Source organism: Fusarium fujikuroi, chromosome FFUJ_chr08 (genome assembly GCF_900079805.1).
Source record: "Fusarium fujikuroi IMI 58289 draft genome, chromosome FFUJ_chr08".
Taxonomy (NCBI): domain Eukaryota; kingdom Fungi; phylum Ascomycota; class Sordariomycetes; order Hypocreales; family Nectriaceae; genus Fusarium; species Fusarium fujikuroi.
The window spans coordinates 1,787,158-1,811,576 of NC_036629.1; the positions used below are offsets into that span (position 1 = coordinate 1,787,158).

At 50.2% G+C, this 24,419-nt stretch overlaps 14 protein-coding genes; 7 read left to right on the forward strand and 7 right to left on the reverse strand.

The window, feature by feature from the left end:
- Positions 1 to 255: 255 nt before the first annotated feature.
- Positions 256 to 783, reverse strand: FFUJ_12368 (uncharacterized protein; the record flags this gene model as incomplete). The annotated part of the gene is made up of 1 exon (XM_023581966.1): positions 256 to 783. One exon carries the CDS (start codon positions 781 to 783, stop codon positions 256 to 258), a length of 528 nt encoding a protein of 175 aa, XP_023434570.1.
- A 1,037-nt stretch (positions 784 to 1,820) lies between these two features.
- Positions 1,821 to 2,920, forward strand: FFUJ_12369 (probable citrate transport protein, mitochondrial; the record flags this gene model as incomplete). XM_023581967.1 has 5 exons in its annotated part: positions 1,821 to 1,914; positions 1,968 to 1,988; positions 2,044 to 2,175; positions 2,226 to 2,373; positions 2,419 to 2,920. The coding sequence occupies 5 exons, from the start codon at positions 1,821 to 1,823 to the stop codon at positions 2,918 to 2,920; spliced, it is 897 nt and encodes a 298-aa protein (XP_023434571.1).
- A 160-nt stretch (positions 2,921 to 3,080) lies between these two features.
- FFUJ_12370 (uncharacterized protein) lies at positions 3,081 to 3,537 on the reverse strand (the record flags this gene model as incomplete). XM_023581968.1 has 3 exons in its annotated part: positions 3,081 to 3,224; positions 3,274 to 3,462; positions 3,520 to 3,537. The coding sequence occupies 3 exons, from the start codon at positions 3,535 to 3,537 to the stop codon at positions 3,081 to 3,083; spliced, it is 351 nt and encodes a 116-aa protein (XP_023435165.1).
- An 884-nt stretch (positions 3,538 to 4,421) lies between these two features.
- FFUJ_12371 (related to metal homeostasis protein) lies at positions 4,422 to 5,519 on the forward strand (the record flags this gene model as incomplete). XM_023581969.1 has 3 exons in its annotated part: positions 4,422 to 4,442; positions 4,494 to 4,904; positions 4,956 to 5,519. 3 exons carry the CDS (start codon positions 4,422 to 4,424, stop codon positions 5,517 to 5,519), a joined length of 996 nt encoding a protein of 331 aa, XP_023434572.1.
- A 746-nt stretch (positions 5,520 to 6,265) lies between these two features.
- Positions 6,266 to 7,079, forward strand: FFUJ_12372 (related to protein-L-isoaspartate(D-aspartate) O-methyltransferase; the record flags this gene model as incomplete). XM_023581970.1 has 3 exons in its annotated part: positions 6,266 to 6,367; positions 6,412 to 6,890; positions 6,938 to 7,079. The coding sequence occupies 3 exons, from the start codon at positions 6,266 to 6,268 to the stop codon at positions 7,077 to 7,079; spliced, it is 723 nt and encodes a 240-aa protein (XP_023434573.1).
- Positions 7,080 to 7,322: 243 nt separating this feature from the next.
- Positions 7,323 to 8,075, reverse strand: FFUJ_12373 (uncharacterized protein; the record flags this gene model as incomplete). The annotated part of the gene is made up of 1 exon (XM_023581971.1): positions 7,323 to 8,075. One exon carries the CDS (start codon positions 8,073 to 8,075, stop codon positions 7,323 to 7,325), a length of 753 nt encoding a protein of 250 aa, XP_023434574.1.
- Positions 8,076 to 8,716: 641 nt separating this feature from the next.
- Positions 8,717 to 9,261, reverse strand: FFUJ_12374 (uncharacterized protein; the record flags this gene model as incomplete). XM_023581973.1 has 2 exons in its annotated part: positions 8,717 to 9,176; positions 9,224 to 9,261. The coding sequence occupies 2 exons, from the start codon at positions 9,259 to 9,261 to the stop codon at positions 8,717 to 8,719; spliced, it is 498 nt and encodes a 165-aa protein (XP_023434575.1).
- An 828-nt stretch (positions 9,262 to 10,089) lies between these two features.
- Positions 10,090 to 11,016, reverse strand: FFUJ_12375 (uncharacterized protein; the record flags this gene model as incomplete). Its single annotated transcript, XM_023581974.1, has 1 exon — positions 10,090 to 11,016. One exon carries the CDS (start codon positions 11,014 to 11,016, stop codon positions 10,090 to 10,092), a length of 927 nt encoding a protein of 308 aa, XP_023434576.1.
- Positions 11,017 to 12,109: 1,093 nt separating this feature from the next.
- FFUJ_12376 (dehydrogenase-like protein) lies at positions 12,110 to 12,984 on the forward strand (the record flags this gene model as incomplete). XM_023581975.1 has 2 exons in its annotated part: positions 12,110 to 12,402; positions 12,477 to 12,984. 2 exons carry the CDS (start codon positions 12,110 to 12,112, stop codon positions 12,982 to 12,984), a joined length of 801 nt encoding a protein of 266 aa, XP_023434577.1.
- Positions 12,985 to 14,395: 1,411 nt separating this feature from the next.
- On the forward strand, positions 14,396 to 16,149 carry FFUJ_12377 (uncharacterized protein; the record flags this gene model as incomplete). XM_023581976.1 has 2 exons in its annotated part: positions 14,396 to 14,522; positions 14,585 to 16,149. 2 exons carry the CDS (start codon positions 14,396 to 14,398, stop codon positions 16,147 to 16,149), a joined length of 1,692 nt encoding a protein of 563 aa, XP_023434578.1.
- Positions 16,150 to 16,639: 490 nt separating this feature from the next.
- Positions 16,640 to 17,514, forward strand: FFUJ_12378 (CI-23 NADH-ubiquinone oxidoreductase 23 kDa subunit precursor; the record flags this gene model as incomplete). XM_023581977.1 has 5 exons in its annotated part: positions 16,640 to 16,890; positions 16,948 to 16,975; positions 17,025 to 17,117; positions 17,171 to 17,369; positions 17,438 to 17,514. 5 exons carry the CDS (start codon positions 16,640 to 16,642, stop codon positions 17,512 to 17,514), a joined length of 648 nt encoding a protein of 215 aa, XP_023434579.1.
- A 389-nt stretch (positions 17,515 to 17,903) lies between these two features.
- On the reverse strand, positions 17,904 to 19,241 carry FFUJ_12379 (related to carboxypeptidase A; the record flags this gene model as incomplete). Its single annotated transcript, XM_023581978.1, has 1 exon — positions 17,904 to 19,241. One exon carries the CDS (start codon positions 19,239 to 19,241, stop codon positions 17,904 to 17,906), a length of 1,338 nt encoding a protein of 445 aa, XP_023434580.1.
- Positions 19,242 to 20,309: 1,068 nt separating this feature from the next.
- Positions 20,310 to 20,907, forward strand: FFUJ_12380 (probable NADH2 dehydrogenase (ubiquinone) acyl carrier chain precursor; the record flags this gene model as incomplete). XM_023581979.1 has 4 exons in its annotated part: positions 20,310 to 20,513; positions 20,608 to 20,625; positions 20,675 to 20,804; positions 20,861 to 20,907. The coding sequence occupies 4 exons, from the start codon at positions 20,310 to 20,312 to the stop codon at positions 20,905 to 20,907; spliced, it is 399 nt and encodes a 132-aa protein (XP_023434581.1).
- Positions 20,908 to 22,184: 1,277 nt separating this feature from the next.
- On the reverse strand, positions 22,185 to 24,134 carry FFUJ_12381 (uncharacterized protein; the record flags this gene model as incomplete). XM_023581980.1 has 3 exons in its annotated part: positions 22,185 to 23,669; positions 23,780 to 23,898; positions 24,017 to 24,134. 3 exons carry the CDS (start codon positions 24,132 to 24,134, stop codon positions 22,185 to 22,187), a joined length of 1,722 nt encoding a protein of 573 aa, XP_023434582.1.
- Between the last annotated feature and the right edge of the window lie 285 nt (positions 24,135 to 24,419).

The window sequence follows — 24,419 nt, forward strand, 5'->3', positions numbered from 1 at the left end:
GCCCAAGGCCTCGCATTTGAAATGAAGTATAGCAAACATCTCGCCCATTGAGACTGCTATTTTCGTAACGTCGATGCCCGCATCCTCGATCATATCCCGCGTGATTCGCATGTCTTTCAGCCGAAATTCTTTAGTGCACATCTGAGTGTCGAACAAATGGAGTGGTGGTATGCATTCGAGGTTATCTCCACGGTAAAGAAGTTCCCGGCTAACAAATGGATCCATTGGCCTGCGGCCTCTTGAGGTGATAATGGTTTATAAGAGCTCGTCGAACGATCCGAGGCAACGAATGAACCTTGTCGACTGTTGTGCCTGGTGAGGGAGGCACTTGATGATCTTGGCAGAATCTTTTCCAGTCGGAAAAGAATTGCATGCTGGTAGGAGCTTTGACTCTGAAGTCATATTGGAAGTTGTGTTCACCAATGGCCCTCGCGATCTTTTCTTAAAGAGTGTGCGGCTTTGTACAACGTGAATTTGGCTGTCGAGATCAGAAAACGGAGCCTTTACCAGGTCGACAATAGTGTTCTCCCCAGTCAGCTCCAACCTTTTGAACTCATCGGTGTCTGAAACGTGCTTAACCTTCTGATCACATCCATGAAGATGGCGGCCGTCAATAATATGGCACGCGGGAGGATACGGGGGTATGATGACACCTAGGCGCATGAAAGTGGCGAGTGCATCCAAGGGCGAGAGCTCACCTTCAAGGCGATCGATCTCTTCTTGGGAGTAATGCTTTTGGCGTTCATCTAGTTCCGCTTGGGTGGTCTCAGGAGAATCCAGCATCTTGATGGACAGAGTCTCTGACAGGATTAAGACGGTGTGATATGAGTTGAAGTGCGTTACAACAGCCAAATCTGAGGAGTGCGGCAACGGTATATTTGTACTCGAGTTTAAATTTCTAAGTTATAGAACAGCTGCCATATCTCCGTGGAGGATTGGTCTCATTCCTACCGACTTTCTGAGCTCTGCTTAAATGGGCTATTGGCAAACAACATGGGTGAGATGGGAGGATCACTGCATCTACCGGTTGACCGAGTGCCACATCTGCCTCGTCAGTTTCAGCTCCAAGAGGAATTATGACTTATGCCTAAAACCGCTCATGGGAAATCGTGCAAGAGTTAAGGTGATGACGGACATGTCTGCCTGTCGATGGAAGTCGACATCAAGTAGACAGACATATCCAGTGCGGTGAACACGGACGCCATATTGTTCAGATGTACAGATTATGTCCTATGGGCAATACGCTATCTTTTTCTCATACGACAGACACGGCGACACGCCACACGCATGCAAGCCGTAAGCCGTAAGCGTCTTTCCGGAATCATTCATGGCGGTGTCGTAAAGAAACAAGATCTGGGCCGTGGTTAGAGCAATACGTGTATCCGTAGCCTCAAACATGCGCCGAGGTTGAAGTTGACTTGGGCCGTGATATGCCGACTCAGTAGCACCCGACGGGCTGGAACTTAACAACGGCGTGATTTTAGTTTATTTCTGAAATGAACTGTAACAATCCGTTTCCTCCTTAGTGCTCGCGCTTGGATTCGTAACTACCTAAAGTGGCTGTTTCAACGGATTGCTCCCGGTGCCCAAGCATAAGGTACCTAAAGGTCTGCGGAGTACTCCATAGCCCGCCCACGTCCAGCAGCAAACCGCTGTAAGTACACTTACGCTACAGCGACATCGGCGCACGTGTAAATTACAACAGCTCCCATCTGTGCCAAAGTGACGAAATCCATCCCGTCCCACGCCCCCAAAAAAAAGTTCCCATTCCCGTCAACACCAACATCGCCTGCAGACCACAACCGGGCAGGAAAGCAATCATGGCGTCGACAACACAAACAGGCGAAAAGAAGAAGCAGCCCAGTCCCTTACGATCCATCATCGCTGGATCGACTGCCGGCGCCATTGAGATTGGTATGCTCGCACGACATGACTCTGAAGATGTAGCTAACCAAGCTGTCGTATAGCTATTACCTACCCCGCTGAGTGTACGTTCACTCACCCGTCGAGTCGATGCGGACCTACAATACTGATTTGGTGTAGTTGCAAAGACAAGGTCGCAGTTGAACAGGCGGTTAGCTGAAGGACAGAAGCTCCCTTGGCCGCCTTTCGGCAAGCAGTGGTATGCTGGATGCACCACTCTCATCATTGGCAACGCAGCCAAGGCTGGAATCCGTGGGCTGCTTCCCGAATTTTCGTGTGTCGCATTGACTAACAAGGGCCAGGATTTGTTGCGTTTGATCAGTACAAGGCGCTTCTTGTCGACGAGAATGGCAATCTTTCGGGGCCTCGTACTGTCCTTGCTGGTTTCGGTGCCGGAGTTACAGAGTCATTGCTTGCTGTGACTCCCACTGAGAGTATCAAGACCACTCTGTAAGTTGACTTCTTCTCCCGCAGGGCCCAAGCTTACGACCGCAGTATCGACGACCGCAAGTCCGCTAAGCCCCGAATGCGCGGCTTCCTGCACGCCGTCCCCATCATCGCCCGTGAACGTGGTCTCCGGGGTTTCTTCCAAGGATTCGTCCCCACGACCGCTCGACAAGCTGCCAACAGCGCAACACGCTTCACCGCCTATAACTTCTTCAAGCAAATGGCCGAGTCATACACAGCACCTGGCGAGAAGCTTGGTGCTGTTGGGACTTTTGCAATTGGTGGTTTGGCTGGTTTGATCACTGTATATGTGACGCAACCGCTCGATACTATCAAGACACGCATGCAGAGTATCGAGGCAAAAAAGACATATGGCAACAGCTTCAAGTGCGCGACGACTATCTTCAAGCAGGAGGGTGTTCTGACGTTCTGGAGCGGCGCGCTGCCACGATTGGCGAGGCTGGTGGTTTCTGGAGGATTGGTGTTTACTGCCTATGAGCAGATCCAAGTGTGGTTTAACAAGATAGATCCGGATGAGAAGTACATCTAGACAGGGCTGAGCGATCTGTAGGGCGTTGAATATGGGCACATGAGCAAATACGGGGAATCGCTTTTGATACAATGTACAAGTACAATACATATACACGTCGGATGCCAGTATCCTTCTTTGGGATCCTTTCCTTGCATTAAGTCGTTTTCTCGCCCATCAATTACTGAAACCGAATCATTCCTGTTAATCGCTTGCCCAATCTCTCCAACCATGACCTGTTCGGCGCTTCGTCAATTTCCCTTACTAGATCCGCAAAGTATGTTGGTTGACTCTTTGGCTCCAGTAATCTACCCTTAAGCTTGAACTGTATAATTATTAGCACCGGATTGTGTTCGCTATGTCGTGGTACGTACTCGATCGTTATATCGGTCTTGGAGAAGGAATTGAAGCGCCCGCGCCTTGAGAAGCTCCTCGCGCTCCATCGAGGGCTTATAGTTCTGGAATCGCTCGGTTACGGCTTTACCTAGGACATCTTGGAGTTGGTGATCGGGACGAAGGGCTTGCTTTGGCCAGCGCGCAAAGACGTCGGAGTAGATTTTTTGCTACAAAGAAAGAGTCAATGTTTATTTCTTGTACCTCTTTATCCGGCAATTACTGACAGATAATGATCGCGACATGGTGAATTGTGAAGATGTCGTTGCTGGGGCTGGACCGCTCTGCAGCAGAATATCTCGACGTCAACCATCGAGAAATTCCATAAAACAGTGTGCCCGTCACAGTGTTGATCTCTTTTGAAACTGTAATCGAAAAGCATATGATTGGGTCATGCGTAATTTGCCTCAGGCTGCCATGAGACCCTGGAAATGGATTGCCTCATCCATTCTTCAACCTGATGAGGACAAGCCCGTGATCTGATTCAATGTGGAGGTGGATCCAACATTACCTGACACAGCCCAGTTGCAAGTTCAAGTCAAGAGTCATGCAAAGAATGAATCAAGTTCTTTTGTCATTCTTCCACGATGTTCCATTAAAGACTTGCACTCGAGAACAACCCTTTAGATCTGGCTTTGTTGTTGCCCCTGAACTTTGATTAAGGCTGCGAATAAAAAGACACCGTAAGCCAAAGTAGCATCACAGTGCGCCACGGCGTCTCAGTGGGCGGATACTTCGGCGCATCACCCCTGAAGGCCATTCTAGACCATCCCCTGTCGTATTTCACACTGTGCCAATACCGAACCCGAATACAGCCGTCGTCCGCATATCGACTAAGGCGCTCGCCCCAGGCAGGCTTTCTCCTCCCGTCCTGTCGCTGTCTGTTTCGTAATCGTCAAACTTCAAAGTCAACGCAAGCACACCCAAACCTAAAACTAGACCTTTTCGCCGTCGTTCCTTGAAGATCCTCTTTCCTTTTTTTTTTCTCCTCGCACTGGTTCGGTCTCTCCTTTTTTATTTCGTTCCCGAGTCCCTTCAACCTGCTTCTCTTCCTACGACATCGCGTATCTTTTCCTCCTGGTAAGCGGATTCGGGAGGCAGCCCGACACCGCCAGACGATTAGCCCATCATGTCCGGACGATACGAACGAGTGAGTCGCGCAATGAACCGCGGTGTTTGGAATATACTGACAAGGTCTCAGATTAACGGTCAAGACGAGGAGGACTTTGGCGCCGGAAACAACAACAATAACAACAATCTCTCTCATCCGATCCCCCACTCGCCACCTCCCTCGTTTCACTCCCGATCCTCTTCTCCTCAACCAACGCGCCAGGTCGATGCTACTCTCGCCGATGCCTTTGACGATGATGACGATAGCGACGATGAGGTCGATGATCGGAGACGATTGATGCGACAGAATTCGACACCATCTATGGAGAATGTCAACACGATACCAACACCTGCTCAACCGGCTGTTCCGGCACCAACGCCGTCCGGTTCAAGGTCAACGAGAATTGTAGGAGGTGGCTCTGGATCAGATGGTGTTTTTGCCAATTTGTCTGCGCGCCCAGAGAGAGGGAACAGTGATCCTGAGAAAGACGAGTTACCACCGGTATGTTGCCCAAATAAACACCCTTTGACTATGTGTCACTAACTTTAATAGTCCTACGAACAAGCGGCAGCCGATGCTGCTCCTCCATATTGGGAGACGACTATTCTCGCTCCTGGCATGGGAGGACCTGACGAGGTTTACATCGACGGCATGCCAGTTGGCTCATTTTTCTCCTTTGTCTGGAACGGCATGATCTCAACATCCTTTCAGCTCGTCGGTTTCCTCCTTACATATCTTCTTCACTCAACCCATGCTGCCAAAAACGGTTCTCGCGCTGGTCTCGGTATAACTCTTATTCAATACGGCTTTTATATGAAGGGTGTTTCAGAAGACGAACCCCCGGCGATGAGCGGCCCCGATGGCTACGCCGCACCACCCGACCCCAACTCCCACAACTTCAAGCAAGGCGACGTGACAGATGATGATCTTGGCAGCATTAGCGGAGGCGAGTGGCTAGGATACGTGCTCATGGTAGTCGGCTGGTTCCTTCTTATCAAGAGCGTCGCCGAGTTTCTACGAGCACGACGTCACGAGCAGCTCGTCCTCCAGAGCCCTGATCGCGGTCTTGGTGTACCGATCATCGCCGAGGGAGAGTCGAACGAGCGAGTAGTCTAAATTAGCGGGTTTGAATATGTACAACAATACCATTATATCATGGAAGCGCATCAGTCGAGAGACGTAGGCGTTAACTCCTTTCCTTTTGGCGTTTCTTGGGTGGATGGATGGGAAGGATATCTTGGTTCCTACTACAAGCTTAGTGTTTGGCGCGGCACACGCAGTTTCATGCGTCTCTATATATGTCTCTTAACATGATTTTGGTTGTATTTATGATTGGCAGCCTGAGAACCGTAGATGTAAAGGGCTCTTCGTAAATGAGAGAAGTATCCTCGCTCTTCTTGTTCTCATTTTCTGTTCTTAAGCTAAATTCCCGTAAACCCGATACGAGGAATCAAAACCTCTATTCCCAAATCATCCTCCTCCCCAGTCTACTATCCTGGTAGTGAACGATCTCGTAAATTAAAGCCCCTGTTAGTGAATGTCAGTGGTGATTTGGTCTGTGGGGTTACCCGTCGCCGATCCCCGTATTACGGAACGGCCCCGCACAGGCTTCGGGAGTTCGGGGTACTACGTAGGCACGATATGATGGTAACATTACAACTCACTCCTGCCTCTCCAGAATCAGTAAAAGCATTACTCAACATCAGTCTTTCATCTTAAGATTTCCAACCACTTTTGACGTCACTAAGAGTCGCATCGTCATCGTGGCTTTCACCAAGAAATCACTCCATCTCCCCTCTTTTGTCTCTAGCCTCTACAGAAACACCTGTCGACTTACACACCAGAGACTCTTCAGTATCAACATGGCGTGGACATGCAGCGGAGACACTAACTCAGCTCTTATTGAGAACATGTGGAAGAATGGTCTCATCACCGACCCTCGAGTCAAAGAGGCATTCCTCAAGGTAAACTCCCTGTTCTCGTCTCTAAACTCATACTGATCATCCAGGTTGACCGAGCTCACTACGCCCCAGCAATGCCATATGAAGATTCACCCCAGCCCATCGGGTACTCGGCAACTATATCTGCACCCCACATGCACGCCTCAGCCATCGAGCACGTTCTCAGCTATCTTCTCCCCTCATCAACATCTCCAGCCCCTCGGGTCCTCGATGTCGGTTCTGGATCTGGATATCTGACTCATGTCATGGCTGAACTAGTTGGCGAGAAGGGTCTTGTAGTCGGTCTTGAGCATATTCGTGAGCTGAAAGAACTTGGCGAGACAAATATGTCGAAGAGTGTGGAGGGAAGAAGATTGCTTGAGAGTGGAAAGGTGAGATTTAGATTTGGCGACGGGAGAAAAGGATGGGTCGAGGAACCGAGAGAGGGGGAGAAAGACGAGGGGACAGGCTGGGATGTTATTCATGTCGGAGCCTCTGCGGTGGAGATTCATCCTGAGTTGTTGGAGCAATTGAAGGCTCCTGGATGGTAAGTGAGTTTGTGTTTGTGCAAATGAGTATGCTAACAAGCTATAGTATGTTCATTCCTGTCGATGATGACAAGATGGGGTACAATCAGCACGTTTGGAGAATCGAGAAGGATGGAAATGGGGAAATCACGAAGAAGAAGTTGTTTGGAGTCCGCTACGTGCCGTTGACTGAGGCGCCGAAGGCGTAGGGAGACCATGTCATGGCATCCTCCCTATACTGTGGCTTATTACTCATTTTTGGGAGATTGCAGCATATTGTCAAAGTTGGTATTTCATAATCAGAACAAGTCAGCAAGCTATCCTTTGTTTCCGTTCCCGTTTCCGTGTCCATCAAACCATGAATCATGCCCAGCCGTTAACTCCGAAATATGCAGGCGAATGTGTCCATTCTCCTCCTTTTCGCCAGCCACTTCCCTTCCCCTTCCTTCCGCTCATAGGAATCGCAACCCAAAGATCACGGCCGCAATAGCTGATAGTATGCTTGATGAATACAATCTTGGGCTCTCGCTCACAATCCCCGGTGCAGCCTTGGTCCCTTTACCAGAAGATCCATTCTGCGTGTCTGTTGTTCCACCCTGGCCGCCAGCTCCTCCGCTACCGCTCTGCCCTCCTTGCCCGCTGGAACTGCATCCCCCAGACGGGCAAATCTTGGCAGTCGAGTTTCTAGCAGGGGTGGCGATAGGAGCCGGTGCGGCTTTGCATCCTTCGAAAGGACATGGACTCCCAGCTTTCTTCTGAACTGCTGTAGGAGTAGGAACAAGCGTCGCCTGTCCACAAAGCGTACAGGGAGTCTGCACCACAGGTGGAATAGTGCCATTCTTCGCACAACCACCATCATAGCCGTCGATCTGGTAAAGACTCATGACGTCTTGTCCTCCACACTTGCCGCTGGTCTCATCACCGGCGATACAGAGATCTGTGCAGCGAGTTTCATCGACTAAATCGAAAGATGCAGATGCGCTACCGTTATCGCAGTAACATGTTCCACTACCGATTGCGACAAGGCTACCTTTGGCGGCGCAGGCTTGGAGGCATTGATGGGTTGTGAAAGGCGAGGGCAGAGTTGTTGCTGAGAAGGTTGATGTTTGGGAGATGCAGCCGATGTATTTTGGGGGAGGTTGAGGGAGGGCGACTGCGAAGAAGACCATGGGAAGAAGGATTAATAGATGCATCTTTGTAGTCATCATTGTTAAATTGTGTGAACTGCGGTCTTGATTTCAATATTGTGGTTGTAGTTGTTGTAAGTGGTATGATAATGATATTTAGCCAAGCGATCCCCAGGTCTTATATACTCTTGTTCCATCCCAGCCTCTTCGCCATCAACTATCCACAGCATTTCCATGATAAGGCTCTTTCAATGACTGACATTCTTTATCCTCGGGCATAACAGATTGAGAATTACCAAAATATGGAGTTTGACAATTTGCGTTCCAATCTGCGTCAGACAATGTTGGCGTTGTGGCAGGCACCGAGTAGCAGATATGTCTCAGACATCAACACCATAGCCAGGAATGCTTACTTGGGATTGATCAGCTTGCCTTAACATTCTCAAACTTGTTGAGGGCAGATTTTTCCTGCAAAAAGAGTGAATTGTTCTTCATTGTCATTTGGCCCTTCGTCGCTTATAGCCTGCAATGAAATGAAGGGTTTTACATTCAAGCACCATTCAGTTGACATTCTCAAAGACCATAGGCAGACCCGATACACCGTACGAATGTCTTACAATACTTCCGTGTCTCAAGTATTTTCCTCTTAGCCCTAGCAAGCATACACCGTCGTCCCTTAAACCTTACCAACCGCAGCAGCTCATTGCCAGCCTCGTCCTCTAATCCTCGTTCTTCTTACAATTTGGCGTAACAGTAGGAGTTACATACTCCGTCCCACATCCAACAGGACAATCCTCACCGCAAGGGTAGCTGGTCGTAACCGTGGCAGGCAACTCGGGGCATCCGCAAACTGAACTCACCGTCTCCAAGGTCAAACACATCGGCCTAATACAGTCAGAACAAATAGTGGCTGTTTCAGTGACAGTAGGACACTTGGGTTTCTTAGTAACAGTTCCATAGGCTGAAGCGTAGGTGTAAGAAGTTGCGCAGCCACTGGGACACTTTGATTTGGAGCAAGGGAATGATGTGCCAGAGGTTGGGACCTTGGAGGGACAGTTTCGCTGGGAGGAGATGGTTTCGATAGTGAGACAGGCGGGGACAACGCAGGTTGTGCAGAGAGTTGCAGTGGTTGTGACGGTTGGACAGGGCTTGGAGGATTTCTTTGCGATGGTGGGAGAGCTGAGTGTGTTAGTTGGGTGTGTTTGGGTATGGAAGGGAGGGATTACATTGTGAAAAGGGCTGTGAGGAAGTAGAGAGACCACATGTTGTCAAGGTAGTCAGGACTATATATAGTGTTTTACTTGAAGAATTGTTAAGAATAAAATATGTTTCTAGCAGTGTCAAGACTCAGCGATATCACAAACCTCTTCCATACAGCAGCAACATCCTCACCTCTTATACTTAAACCCTCACACCTTCACAATACCAACATCGTCAGCCCAGACCGAAATACGAGGTTTAGCAAAACCCATCACAATCGCTGCCGACGATCCGGTCTTTGTAGTCCAAACAGAATCCCACTTTCCAAATGAAGGAATGAGGATGACAGCCGGTGATGTAAATAAGGCACGTGGATTGGCTTTGGGGCTGAAAAGATGGCGTAGGAGGACCCTGAAGATCACTCTTGGGTGGACGCATTGAGCGTTGGCATTTATGTGAGGGGAAGGAATACGAGCGATATGATGTTGGGATTGCCAAATTGGGGTCGTAAGTGTTTGGTTTGGGCGAAGCTATATTTAGATGGGTTGTTGCGGTGATGATCATTGTTTTCGAGTATCTCGGTATTCCCTCTGATGCTTCTGTATGTCAAACTTTGCGTCCTCTACGTTTGTAGTTGTTCGCCGCATAGTTGGTCTGTCAAAACGATGGCAGTAAGACTGAATGAGGCCTTCCATTTGTGGCAGAGGGCAACACAACGTACGCCCTTGCACGTAGAATGAGGAGACCAATACTGCACACAACGAATTCAATGCTTCTGATTGTCATGGTCTATCATGGCCCTTTACAAGAAAACGAAAGCAGCCTTGGGGCAAGTCCTAACCTTCTAAAGCCTTTTGGCATATGCCAACGTCTAACGTTCTCACTTCTTCTCCTATTTCTCCCTCTTCCACTCATCCACAACCTTCTGGACAACCTTATCCAGATCCTCATCCTCCAATCCCAACTCCTTCATCGCAAACGCATCTCCCCGCTTCGGCCACTCGGCATCAAGCGCTCCCAACACAAAAACAATCTCCTCCATCGCATGGTGGCTATACTCCACCGCCAACTTATTAACCTCCCTCTCTAAGAACGCCTTCGAGTCTACAAACTCCTTCTTCCACTCTACGCCCGTAGCTTTCTCCAGTGCTGCTACAACCTCAAGCTGTGTCTTGCAGAAACTTTGGACGTAGAGAAGACGGTTTTTCGTTGTATCGGGGCGCTTGAGAACGGCGACTAATGCTTCGGCAACGCGGTGGAGTGTCGATGCTGAGGCTGGGACATCGCCCTTGTCGAGGATGACAGCGGTGTTGGTCTCCAGATCGGTGTGTAGCAGACCATCGAGAATACCATAATCGAAGAAATGCCCACAGACAAGCGACGTCCATGAGAAACCAGGGTATTCCTTCGCAAGCTCGACAGTTTTACTCCTTACAGTATCCTTGTCACGGTATAGTTTCAAAAGCTTCTTCGCCTGTTCACTCTGTGCATCACAGCTCCCAAAATCAGCTGGAATGAACCTCTTGACACCAGCTTTCGCAGATGCTTCAGCAAGACGTAAATGCTGGTCAACAACGCCTGTCAAGGGAAATGAAGCGATGACAGCATCCTGCTCTTTCAAGATAGGGATCAAGCCTTCAATGGAAAGGTCATCTGGTATCGTGACGATATTCACGGAGGATGCGTGCGCAGGGGTAGATTTGGACGATGCGCGCTTGGCAACGGAAACGGAGAAGGAGTTCGAGGCGACCAGACCTTCAAGAAGGACCGAGCCTAGATTGCCATTTGCGCCGACGAGGAGGACTTTGTTGATAGACATGATGCGATGACAAGCTGCAGATGGAAAGGGAGGTCGGTGAAGATGCTGGGATCAAGCAAAAGAAAAGATACGACACCGCGGGGTAGTTTAGCTACCTACCTATGTAATGAGGGGTACATTTCGCAATTGAGCATCTCAGTGATTCAACGCTCTTCTACTCACAAAAAGCAATCTAGACATCGGGATGACGCTCCGACGCCAGAACACGGAAAGTCACCCCGAAAGTGCATCTCTCCCATCGCGGAGGCCTTCCGCCGTCGCACTAGCGCGAAACAATCCAGCACACAAATATGCCCCTGTGATAACATTCCCAATTAGGTAAATGCACTAGCGAGATCTGCCGGACTTCGGTGTTGATATTCGTATTCTGTTGCTCCGTGTCCGAGTGCGACGCCGGGTCTTAGCGTGCGTATCTCCGGCCGCGAGGTCCCACAGAATAGTCCGAGACGACGCGGGGGGCCGATATGTGTATGGGGGAGTGATGTCTATGACGGTGAGAGTTGAGGCTGAATGTGCTGATTGGGAGGGGGGACCGTATAATTTACGGATAAGATTATGGGCTGCAGAAGGAATCAGTGTCAGCAGTATAAATGTAAGTTTATTATACAGATTTGAGATTGGTGATATACATATTTAGCATAAGAATATCGATCTAGTACCACTTCCCATTGTTGTCGATTCCATGAGAATTACAGCATCCTTTCTACGTACCCATTTCTGTTAATAAAAATACATCAGCCAAGTCACTTCATTACTTCATAACTACCTTATCAAACCCTTGAATACATGCATATCCGTCCAGTTTAAACATCAATTCATGTGTCACCCTGGGGCCAATGATCTTGATCTTCTCCCCCATTGGAGATCCTCGCGTGGAAGTGTTGTTAAGTCCGCCCCGTGCATCACCCCATTCGTTACAGTCTCGCTTCATCCTCAACCGTCTTGTCGCACTGGGGTAACTACCTCACATCACACCTGCACCTGTGAATCAGTGGCACGCAGGAAACAATGTGATATATAAAGGCCAACCCCCCTCTTCATTCTATCTCAACTCAAACCTCAACTCATCTCCAACACCAACACCAACATCAACATGATCGACAACAAAGAAATCGTTCTCACCACTGGTGCCAACACTGGCATCGGCTTTGAGACTGTCAAAGCTCTTTTCGCTTCTCCCAAACCTTACCATATTCTACTTGGAAGCCGTGATCCTGCTAAGGGAGAGAAGGCTGTCGCCGAACTAGAGCACGAATGCCCTAGCTCCAAGAGCAGTTTGGACGTTGTTCAAATTGACATCACTGATGATGAAGCTATCGAGAGGCTCTTCGAACATGTAAAGGAAAAGTTTGGAAGAGTTGACATTCTCGTTAACAATGCTGGCAAGTTGCTCAACATCTAAATCTAACACTTATGCTAATCTTAACAGGCGCAAACTTTGATGCGTTCAATGATGCCAGCGATCCCAAGAAAGCTCGCGAGCTTTTCAACAAGTCCTACGATGTCAACGTCTCGAGCACGCAGGTCATGACTTCGGCTTTCGCTCCTCTCCTCATCGCCTCGAAATCCCCGCGCCTCCTCTTCTTGACCTCCGGCCTTGCGACCCTCGAAGGTGCACACAAGTCATACTTGACCAAGCTCGCGGGCGAGGTTCCCCGGGGCTGGCCCAAGGAGGGAATCCGTACAGCTGTGGCTTATCGATCATCCAAGACCGCCCTCAACATGATGATGCTTTCATGGCATCATCTCCTCAAGGGCGATGGTGTCAGAGTCTGGTCAATTAGTCCTGGCTTTCTGGCAACGAGCCTTGGAGGAAAGCCCGAGGTGCTGAAGAAGGCTGGAGCTGGTGATCCAGCAACTGGTGCGGAGCTCATCAAGAACGTTATTGAGGGCAAGAGAGATGAAGATGTCGGAAAGGTTATCGGACAGCCTGAATGGGTTGGGGAGACTGGAATCCAGGCATGGTAGTCCTGTTCTGCTGGGATATCATTACAAACATGACTCGAAATAGCAAGGCCGAGTTAGCAACACTATGAACAATTCGGCGAATTTTCACATTGACGTGTAAATTCTTTCAGTGACAGCGATTAGCAAAGCCACATTGATGATGTATCTATCGTCCACTATCAAAAGTCCCTACCACAGAACAATCATAGCGCTGGTCTTGGTGATCCGAGCGCCCTAAAGAAATGAGATGAAAAAGAAACTTCTGTCCGCTCCCTTGGCACTTTATGCGCCGAGAGTATACGTCATTGCAACTATCCAGCTCAGTCTTTGTGTCGTTCGCTGGCAGTTTGTGGAGGGATGTTCCATGTAAGCGGAAGTTGAGTGACGGAGCATTGCACAAGACCATTTTCTAGATGGGGATGGACCCTTGCTGGACATGTGATTAGAATCAGGGTCGAAAGGGTTTATTCTGAGAATAGAATGAAGAGGAATATGGAGGTGGCTTGGATTACGAGAGGTGAAGATGACCTAGAGACAGTGTGCCAGGGAGTTGATACAGTATTTAGCTGTAGGCTTTGCGGTGCCACAGTGCGAGACTTCTAATTCCCGGAACCCTTTTCGGGCCCGGCATCGCAACCCCTGATCCACAAAGTGACGTCGGCAGTGCCGCGGAGTGCGTTGCGTACTCCGGACGCGTCTCCACAGCCTCCGACTTTCTGACTCCAATTCATTGAATACGCCCATCACCATGAAAGTGCCAGTATCACAAACCAAGCAAAGGCTTCCAAAAAGGAAAAATAGCAGCAAAAAAGGACAACAGCAGGCAAACACACTAAAGCCTCGGCGCATGAAGCATCTAGAACATCAAATATGGACCCTGCCAAGAATTCAACAGCTCAAAGGCCGTTTTAATATTTACTTGTCAGGCACAGCACGGCGCAGCACAGCCCCCGATACTGAGCTGACGTTGGGTTTTCGCCCTCAGCTTAGGTTCCCGTTAATGAATGGTAGGCAGTTAATAAATGGGTAGGGGAGTAAAAATGCAAGGCTGATCCTTTTAACCCAAGTACGGAAGGATTGTCTGCGTCTTGTTTCTTCTCTTCACTCGCTCTTCTGCCACGTCGCATCACTCACTCACTGTTACTGTTGCTATACATTGCCCGTTTTACTTCTTAGACTCCCGTCTTCTCCTTCGGCCCAACGTAACGCTTAATACCTTAACCCTACTTTACTCGAACCTAATTGATACCCCAGCTTTCTTCTTCTCTTCTTTTCTATTTTGCGAATATTCTGCCGGCACTGTCTTTGTCACAGAATAAACGAGGTTGGAGGTGGATTATCTACTTGCTTCGCCAACCTCCCGCTCTCGGGCTTCTTCTCACTTTCTCGCCCCCACGTCCATCATACCTTTTTCAACATACAACATCCAAGAATGGAAGCTCGCTCTCTAACAGCACTAAATAACCTCGCGGGCAATCCGCCTCAATACCCTATCAACCCAGCGCAAGAGAAACAAGATCCTCTAACGCTCTATATCTCCAGAGTGCCGGGCACTCGAGGTAAGACAAACACCCCTCTCAACCCCCACCGGGTCTGACACTAACACCGCCTCTGAACCCAGATGTCATCCTATCACCTTTCAAACCACAACTCAAAAACGTTACCGCCGAGGATGTCGCCAGCTGTCTTTACTACGTCCACTTTGAGGCACCGTCGCTAGAACCTGCCGGTCCACCACGAGATGACGACCACCGGTCTTCGAGTGATGAGAGCTCGTCAATACGGAATATTAAGAGGAAGCCTTTGCCTGGTGGCGCAAGACCATTGACGCCTCCTCCGACCGATCATCTTCCTGTACCTGGCTACGGAAACGAGAACCAGGACCCTACAAGAAGACGGGGCCTTTCGGTCAATTCGACCTTTGATCCTCGACAAACGTCAGCACGACATGGTTATGAACAAGAGGAAGAAAGCCCAGTTCTACCACCTCGACCAAAGAATGTCCCCAGAATCCAGACTCCGGAACCTGCTGTAGCCCGGAAACCACTTGGGCCTCGGATGACATCGAACAATGCCTCCGCACTCGGCGACCATCCTCTCCCGCCCCTTCCACCTCCCAACCAGGGAGGTCCCGATTTCGATCGAATGCGTGCAACGAGTCGCCCTCCCCTACCGAATCGAAACACCGAAAACCGCTCTCCCTCGCCTCGAAAAAGCTATGAAGGAAAGCAGCCTTTTACATTAGCTCTAATCCGCCGTGATCCCAGCACAGGAAATCAGTGGAACGTTGGACATATTTCGTCTTTCCAGTCTGAAGCACCACCACCTGATCAGGACGACGCGAACCCGCTGTTCGCCTCTGTACCGCCCGTTGCGCAACCGCCAACTTCCGGGAACCCACCCATAAACGTTCAGATCGAGACTCTTGGCTATGGAAAGTTCCGCGGTATGCCTGCGCGACGGAGCTTCGACGCGGGCCCAGGCTCAGATATGACTCAGCCACGGGACGGTGGTATTGTGCTACAGAGACAAATTGCAATGGCTTACGGGAAAAGCTGGGCATCGAACTGGAGAGAGAAACTGCAAGACGGCACTGGAAAGGGGCATGGGCGACAGGGTAGTGTCGGATCAATCGAATCAACCGAGGCCTCGTCGCCTGTTGAACCTGCGATTTCAATGCATCCCGGTCCAGGACTGAGGCCTCGGGGATACATCTTTACCAGTCCCTGGAATGGAAGGTGTGAATTCCGTACAGGAGCTGCGGGTCGAAGCTTGCGCTGCTATCACATTCTGCATGATGATAGACCAAGCAATCCTCTGGCTGAGTTCAGTCAGGGGCAAATCCAAGGTGGTGGTAGCGGCATGCCGATGAGTGAACTTCGATTCAATCTTCCTACAGCAGAACTCTTCAAGTCTGCTGAAGGTCGTGAGGAAGTCAAGACTCAGCTCCAAGGACATTTCAACAAGTTACTCCGCCGGGACGAACGAAGTGATGGTTACGACAACGACGGCATGGTTTCGCCATTCGACATAAATCTTGGAAAGGAGAAAGCCGGCGGTGGCAACCGAGGAAAGAGAGCCAAGCTGGGCAAACTCATCATCTATCCTGATGGACTCAAGATGCTCGATCTACTGGTATCTGCAAACATGGGCCTTTGGTGGCAAGCTTGGGAGAAGAGTTTTTAGGGAACTCGTGACCATCTAAACCAATTTTTGAGATACCTACATAATTTCTGGAGTTTTTGTTTTCGCTATTGTAAAGGTGCTGGTTTGCATGTTGGCTATTTACGTAGAGGGAGTTGCCGCGAGGATTGAGACGACATAACGATCATATGGAAACGGCTGAAATACTAAAATGTAGCAATTGGATGATTTATAGATGAAATGATTTAATTACATTAATTTTCCTTATTAATATGCGATCATCATTGGCTCATGATGTTTGGTGACGATGAAGTTCAGTTGAGGTTGATCACGTGCAAAGTCACGAGTGGCATTCCAGCCAATCAACAGCCTAGAGTTGTAATCCCGCTGAGCAACTTTCGTAGCCGAACACATCCATCACGTCAAATCCTCGCCTCCCGCCCAGCCCGTCCGCCTCAATTGACCCCGGGACGTCAAGTCAATTGGCACTCCTTCGAATCTCCCCTCCTCCTCGATTATCCTCCTCAACACAATGGCTCACGCACTCATCGCGCGACGCCAGCTCGCCTCCGCTGCCACCAGCAGAGCTAGCATCCTCGGCCTGGTTCAACAGCGAAGCTACGCGACACCTCATGGACCTCCTCCCGCCAACTTCCGAACGAGCAAGCCCGTGCAGTGGACCTGGGACAGAGACAGCACCCTCGATCGAATGGGAAAGTTTTTCCTCATGACGGAGATGGCGAGGGGAATGTATGTTCTGCTTGAGCAGTTCTTCCGACCACCGTATGTTATAAACAGCCTGGGTATTGAGGGAGTGGAATTGGACTGACGAGGGATTAGTTATACAATTTACTACCCCTTCGAGAAGGTATATGACGTCGAACGAAGCTACATACGCAAATAACTGACCCAGTCAGGGCCCTATTTCTCCTCGATTCCGTGGCGAGCATGCCCTTCGACGATACCCCTCCGGTGAAGAGCGATGCATTGCCTGCAAGCTTTGCGAGGCTGTACGACACCACATATCTCAAGTGGCAGCTAAGTTGCTGACATGAAACAACAGATTTGCCCCGCCCAGGCCATTACCATCGAGGCTGAGGAGCGAGCTGACGGATCCCGCCGAACAACCAAGTACGATATTGACATGACCAAGTGCATCTACTGCGGTTTCTGCCAGGAGTCCTGCCCCGTTGACGCCATCGTTGAGTCGCCCAACGCCGAGTACGCCACCGAGACCCGAGAAGAGCTTCTGTACAACAAGGGTGCGTATCCTACCACCTCCACAATCTACCAAGGTCGTCCTCCGAGATCATTACTAACAGTTCAACAGAGAAGCTTCTCTCCAACGGAGACAAGTGGGAGCCTGAGCTTGCGGCTGCTATCCGCGCCGACTCACCATACCGATAAACGATACGAAAAGGAAAGGGAGAAGAGGAAAGCATGGTTTTTATGTTGTTTTGTTTGTTGCCTCGGGTCGTTTGAAACGTCGCTATTGTAGGAACAGGATCATTTTTTTTGGTGGAAAGGCGGCATAGAATACGATGAGGCTTCAGACGGAAGGGATGGGTGGGTGTACATAATCTAGATGTCCAAAATGCCCCTTTGTCACTCAATTGGCTGGTTTGTGTGAAGCTGAAGGTGGGGGAAGTCATGATCAAGAGGAGCAGTGTACAATCTGGGCATAGTGGTGAGGTCAATTCTTTGATGTTGTGATCACTAACGGGAGTTTCAGCACGTCAACATCATAATCATGATTCATTCAACTAATTATATACAACGAAAGGCTCAGTCTAGGCTTATTTGGGAGCTGGGTATGCGCACTTCTTAACCTCAGGCTTGGTCTCAGCAGCCGCGAGAGCAACCTCAGTCAAACCAGAAGCAACCTGCTTCATCCACATGTGGTACTGCTTCTCACTGGGATAGAAAGGACAAGCCGCCGAACCACTTTCCTCGCCAAACTCAATAGTGTAGCTCTGCAGCTTGCTCTTACCGCAAGCCTTGCCGTAGAATCGGCCAAGGGCGTAGTCAGTGCTGGCTCCGGAAGTGGGATACAGACCAACAGCCTCTTGCACGACGTACTTGGTAGTACCAGCGCTCTCCATGGACTTCTTCATGCTGTTGCCGACCTTCTTCTGGACGTTGATGTCCTTGGAGGTAATGTACTCCTTGTACTTAGTCTTGGGGGTCTCATCATCGCCGAGAACACCACGACGTCCGTCAAACTTCTTGTTCGCGAAACTCTCCTTGGGGTCTTTGGTCTGCGCATCATCATCACCCCATGCGTAGAGGATATCGCCGCCGAAAGAGTGCAGGTCGACGAACCAGCTTAGGCTCTTATACTTGTCCATGACCCAGACGACGTTCTTGGTCTCGGGCTCTGACTCGGGGCCAGTACCGTGGAAGACCTCACTGGTGGGATCCTCAGAGGCAACGGAGCTCAGATCAATGCCTGAGTTGAACGCCTTCTTGTAGTTGAACAAGAAGTCGTAGTTGCGGTTGATGTCGATACCAATGGCATCGGGGTTCCCCTTCGAGCTCTTGGGGTTGCGGTTCTTGCGCCAGCATGAGTTGGTGGATTGATCGTGCTTGACACCATCGGGGTTGATGATGGGAAGGACGACGATACCGCCATCAACAGCCTTGCGGACTTGGGCAGCAGTGAAAGTAGTCTTGCCATACTTAAGACCCTTGCCCGCCTTGCGAGCGTGAAGAAGGTCAGACAGCCAGTAGACTACATGATCGGGGCCACCACGCTCACGCGCATGGGCACCGCTAATGATGAAGAACTTGGGGTTCTTTCCAATCTTTGCACCAAGGGTCTTCACACCCTCGTAGGTCTTGTAGGGAGGGCGAATGAGCTCAACTTCCTTGAAGTTCTTAGCAAGACCCTCAAGAGCGGAAGAGACCTCAGCGGGAGTGAGAATGGACTTGAGGTTGCGGTCTGAAGTGGAAAGGCCCTTGGGGACGATAGTGCCCTTCTTGAAGCGATCGCCCGTTCCAATGGGGAAATCAGGTTCCGGGCGGGTAGCCTGTCTAGCGGCGAGGACTGCAGCGCGCTCCGAATGGGGGACTGAGTCGGAGGGGATAAGACAGGCAGAAGCCGAAAGAGCGTAGGCTAAAAGTTGAAGCTTCATGATTGGAACCCGTTGTAAAGAAATGACTACCAGTGAAGGATGAGGAGTGAATGAAGTCCCAATGATGGGAGAGAAGAGGGTTATATTTAAGCTTAAGCTTAAGACAATTGATCAACGAGACATTGAATCTCCCGTACGGCGTTGGAGTTCTTGGCCCTGTGAATCAACTGGATTCCAGTGGCTCTCCTTCCTATCTCAGCCAGCTTCCCGTAAACAAAGTCCCCCTGGGGGCACGGGCAGACTGTTTGTGGTAGGTGAAGCGATAGATAACATGCAGCAAGGGGCCATGATTGGATGAGTACAAGGAACGTTTGTAGACGATCTTTTGGTGATTACAATCTGACCTGGAGAACATAGACAAGGGACATTTATGCTGAGTCGGTAGTTGGTGCTTATTGGGGGAATTGGAAGCTTGGCCCTGGAATGGGGAGATGGAGGTTCAGGGTAGGGGATGTAAGATGGCTGGTCTGGCGGTATGGGCTTATCTGTAGGACATGGGGAAGTTGTGGTAAGACTGAAAGCTATCTTTGATCTATCAAGCATTGAATTATCATTTTAATTTGTCAATTGACCGATGAGAATGGGCAAACTCGAGAGTATTTTTGTCTAACATTTGGTATTGTCCATGGGATTTGCTTCCCCAGGATGAAAGAGACCAATGGGGACAAGTTCGATTATGCTGACTAGACTACAACCAGCGTTTCAATCAATAAACACCATAAGCCTTACAGAGTACATCTCATAAATTGACTTTCACCTCAATTCCACTTCCTCATAAGTTCTCATTACAACCAAGTTCTCAATGCCTTTCCTCTTCCTGGGCCTCATCGCCCAATCACACCTCCGCCCTCGCTGACGTATACCGGAGCGTTCCCCCGGCCTGATCACGTGACTACGCCCAAACCGAGCTTAGCTTAGCTTTCTCCATCGGAACAGACCAGTCAACCCGGGTAGCAACGAGAAATTTATCATCACCTTCAACCTCATCATCCAAACTCCACCACCGCCCACCGACGTCAATTGACCCTTTCCTCCTCGACACCCGGGAAAAGAGAAAATACAGCCAAAATGTTCCGATCAGCAGTCCTCCGATCCGTCCGCGTCGCCGCCCGTCCCGCCATGCGCTCATTCACCGTGGCGCCCCGCGTCGCTACCGCTGCCGTCCCCAAGATCCAGAGCTTCCAGGCCGTGCGGTTCTACAGCGCTGGCGGTGCGCTCAACAAGGAGGAGGTCGAGGGCCGAATTATGAGCTTGTTGAAGGGCTTCGACAAGGTGAGAAATCATCTCCGAGATGGCAATGGATTCACCGAGGGAATCCCCCTCCAAATTGCAGATCTGATAAACCAGTAGCTAACGATAGTCTTAGGTCAACGATGTCTCCAACGTACGTCTCGATAATCAGCATATTCGAATACTTACCTAACCATTCGCAGATCGGTACCAGCGCTCACTTCGCCAACGACCTCGGTCTCGACTCTCTCGACACTGTTGAGGTCGTCATGGCCATTGAGGAGGAATTCAGCATTGAGATCCCCGACAAGGATGCCGATTCCATCCACTCCGGTATATCTAGCCTCTCCCCCCTTGAGCTCCAGAACAGCATACTAACAACCCCCCAGTCCAACAGGCTGTTGAGTACATCCTGAACCAGCCCGACGCCAACTAAACGTATATCTCCCAAACCGCCACCCCTCCTTTCCTCCTCATTGTACAATTACCACTCTCATGACCACCGAAATCCTTCCTCGGCAAGGATTTAAAAGACGCCGATAAAAAAGCCAGCGGGGGATATTGAAATGGGGTGGTGGTGGAAGGAAAGATATAACAACGCAATATAACGCATCAAGTTCTTTTTTAATCTCGGCGCACCATGAGACGGTTCATTGTTTTCCAGACGGTCGTGGAGGAGGGAGCCACAGGAGGAGAGCTGAAGAGATGTTTGAATGAAAGAATTGGCGACGAGTTTTCGGCTTGAAGTGTATGCTTGACGTCCTCCTTCACTGCTCGAAGGAATGCCACGATTGGCTGTTCCCTGGTTTTCATACTGTAAAGCAGTGAATACGGCGAATGGGATACATTGAGTTCGCTGAGTTGATGAAGGGTAGAAGGTGGAATCTCTACTCTGTGGCTTTGTATAGTGTATAGAAACACCCAATTTCTCTACCTACGTTCTCTGACTGCTCCGTGTAGAGCTCACATAGCCGCTATCCCCGATATCACATCCCCACCAGAGAGTATGACTAGTACGCAGACCTCATTATCACGTAAAGACCCCAAGATCTGCCGCGAATTCAACATTACATCACCGCAAATGGCTAGGTACGAAGTAAATCCAGTGCCAACAGGCCCGGTGAACACGTAATGTTCATTATGCATCCTCCCATACATGCAGCTATTTTCATATATGATTTGCCTCGATATATCTAACGAGGTCTTGACCCCCATTTGCGATTGTTTTTGTAGATCCGAACCTCCCCGAAACACCATGCCCAAGATGACGATACCAAGCGGAGAGACCCAATTGTGTGCATCGAGCATACAAGTCAGCCTTGCTTGTTACCCTCATCAAGCCTAAAAACTGAGTGGGCAGAAATCAGATTCCATCCGCCTTCCAAAGCAGCTCATGATATGATAGCGATTATCAAGCAATATATGAAAACAGAAAATGTCAAAACTCCTGGCCGTGTATCCTATATCCTTTTTGATCTTGGCCATAATAAATCGCCATGCATCCTCATATTTTTCTTTCGTCCGTTCCATTCAAGCGTAAAGCTTGTTGGCGAAATGCAGTATGTCGTAGCGACTGCGGTGTTGTCCGCTCAAGATCATGGCTCATCAACTCATCACCTCCTTTTTTTGTCTAAGCTACCAACTCCGACGCTTGGCTGATAAAACTGAAACCAGTTGTTCAAAGACGCTATCCTCCGCCTTCGGCCTGGTTGTTTATCGGCCGCTGACAGGAACTCCCTTTGTTCCATTGGTGGAAGGCTTGCCGGCGACAGCACCAGCATAGCTGCTCCAGACATTGGCCAAGCCGGCTGAGGTCCTCTTAGGTGACTTGATGGAAGGCTCACCGTCTTCCTCCATGCCCTCCATGTGGAACATTTCGTCGTCTTCGTTGATCGGCGTAGTGAATCGGCCATTCATAGATGAGCTGATGCTACCGCTTGACACATGACGTTCCATGCCACCACGCTCACGCTCTTTGCCAATAGGACTGATGGGGCTAATGGCACTAGCGGTAGTACCAGCTCGAGCGGCCGCAGGGTGGAGAAGAGGGCTAGAATTGCCTGCAGTATCGTCAAGGCGGCTTCGCTGAAGTTGCTGAGAAAGCATGGACATGCCGTCACTGCCAGATCGCAACGAAGATGGACGGACGAATCCGTTTGTGCCTCCCATCTCTTGTGAAAGAACAGAGTTCCGGAGTGGGCTGCCAACGTGACCAAAAGCAGAGGCACCTCGGAGAGATCGAGAGGTTTCCTCCTCTTCCTTCTGTCGCTGGAACATAGGGCCCCATCGGCTAGGGCTGGTTCCGATGGGACTGCCGTACTTGCTCAGGCCCTCGACATCGCTGTCAGCTCGCATAGAGCCACGGCGAGCCTTTTCGACTGGAGTCAAGAGGTCTTGGAGGTTTTCGGGTACATAGTTCTCGGGGAGATTGTCGTCATCGTCGCCAAAGGCAAAACCAGGCTCCCAGTCTCGGTCAACAGACGTCTTAGGCATGCTGGAACTGAGCATCCGGGGCTTGGTAAAGCGGGACGAGTGCATAGCTCGCCTGCCAAAATATTCCTCCCCGTTGGCTTGATGAGAGTTAGGAGGGCTTCTATCCAGAGGGGCCAAGAGGTGTTCCGACGAACCAAATGCTGAAGTGTGTAAAAGCTTGAGAGTCTCCGACGTACGCGAGTCCTTAGCATTGCTGAGCGAAGGAGTTGGCGATTCGATGCCAAATTGGTTGGGAACGGACGATGGCCATGGACCAGCGGGGAAGCGAGCAGCGTTGGAGATGCCATTGGAATCGAAAGATGCGGGGAGAGGAGCGTCTAGGACAGAGAGACCCTTGTTGTTGATAGGAGAAAGTCCCATGCCAAAGCGCAAGGACTCTTCGTCTCGGGGAGAACCGTAGTTGGATCCAGTATAGGACATATCGATGGTTGGGAGACCATTCTCAAGGCTAGGCTGTCGACCGAGAGTATGTTGATCTTGTTCATCGTAGGGATATGCCGAAGTGTATGCTGGAACGTCAGCGCGGTAGAGGGAGGTGGTAAGGGCGCTGGTGGAGGATTGATTGTTGCTTGCGGAGGTGGGGTTGGATCGACCCGCGAGGGCGGAAGTATTGCCTATCGTGACGCCATTCTTTCCGTAGTTGATGCGTCGACCGTCGGGGAGGATATGGATATTTGCGCATTTCGGACCAAATTTGCAGTTTCCCTGTAATTGAAAGACGACCGTCAGTGCTGCTGTGGATTGGAGACGTTGCGACGTGGTGAGGGGTGGATGCGGCTGGCAGCGGGCGATGGATCATGATATGGCGCACTCACCTTTGCAAAGTATTTGCAGACGTTCTCAGCAGCGTTGCTCAGATCATGACTGAAAGGACAGGCATTACCAGCCTGACAAGCACCTTGACGAAAGAACTTGCAAGGAACGTGGGACGTATCTATGATTCAGTCGTGTCAGTAGGGACGACATTTGGTATTCAAGGTTTGGCGGGGGTCGTGTGCAACATGCAACAACCACGCAGCAAAGCAAAGTAACAATGGGTGGACATAACGTACTCGGGGGACTTCGGGGTCCATCGAAGCGGGGAGTATTCGCCATAGCGCTCGCCTGAGAGTGTGAACCGCCGTTGGCAACGCTGAGGCTACCGCTCCTGGCGTGGCGGTATTCAGGCATGATACTCTTGTGTTGGAGGGCTGATGATGGGTTGAAGCAATTCGCGATGGAGGGCGAAATCGGGGGGCGGGCCGAAGTCCAAGGTTCGAAAGAAGGGAAGGTGGAGGAAGGGCAAAAAGAAAGTGGAGGGAGTTTAGAAGAATCCGAGTTGGACGCCGGGAAGTCAAAGAGGAGAGTGCTATAATGGTAGCGAGTTGAATGAAGCCCAGCGGCGGAGCGGGCGGCAAACGATGGCCCGTAGTGGGTGAAAGCGGGCGAGAGTGGCCGAAGTGGGCGTTGCTTTAG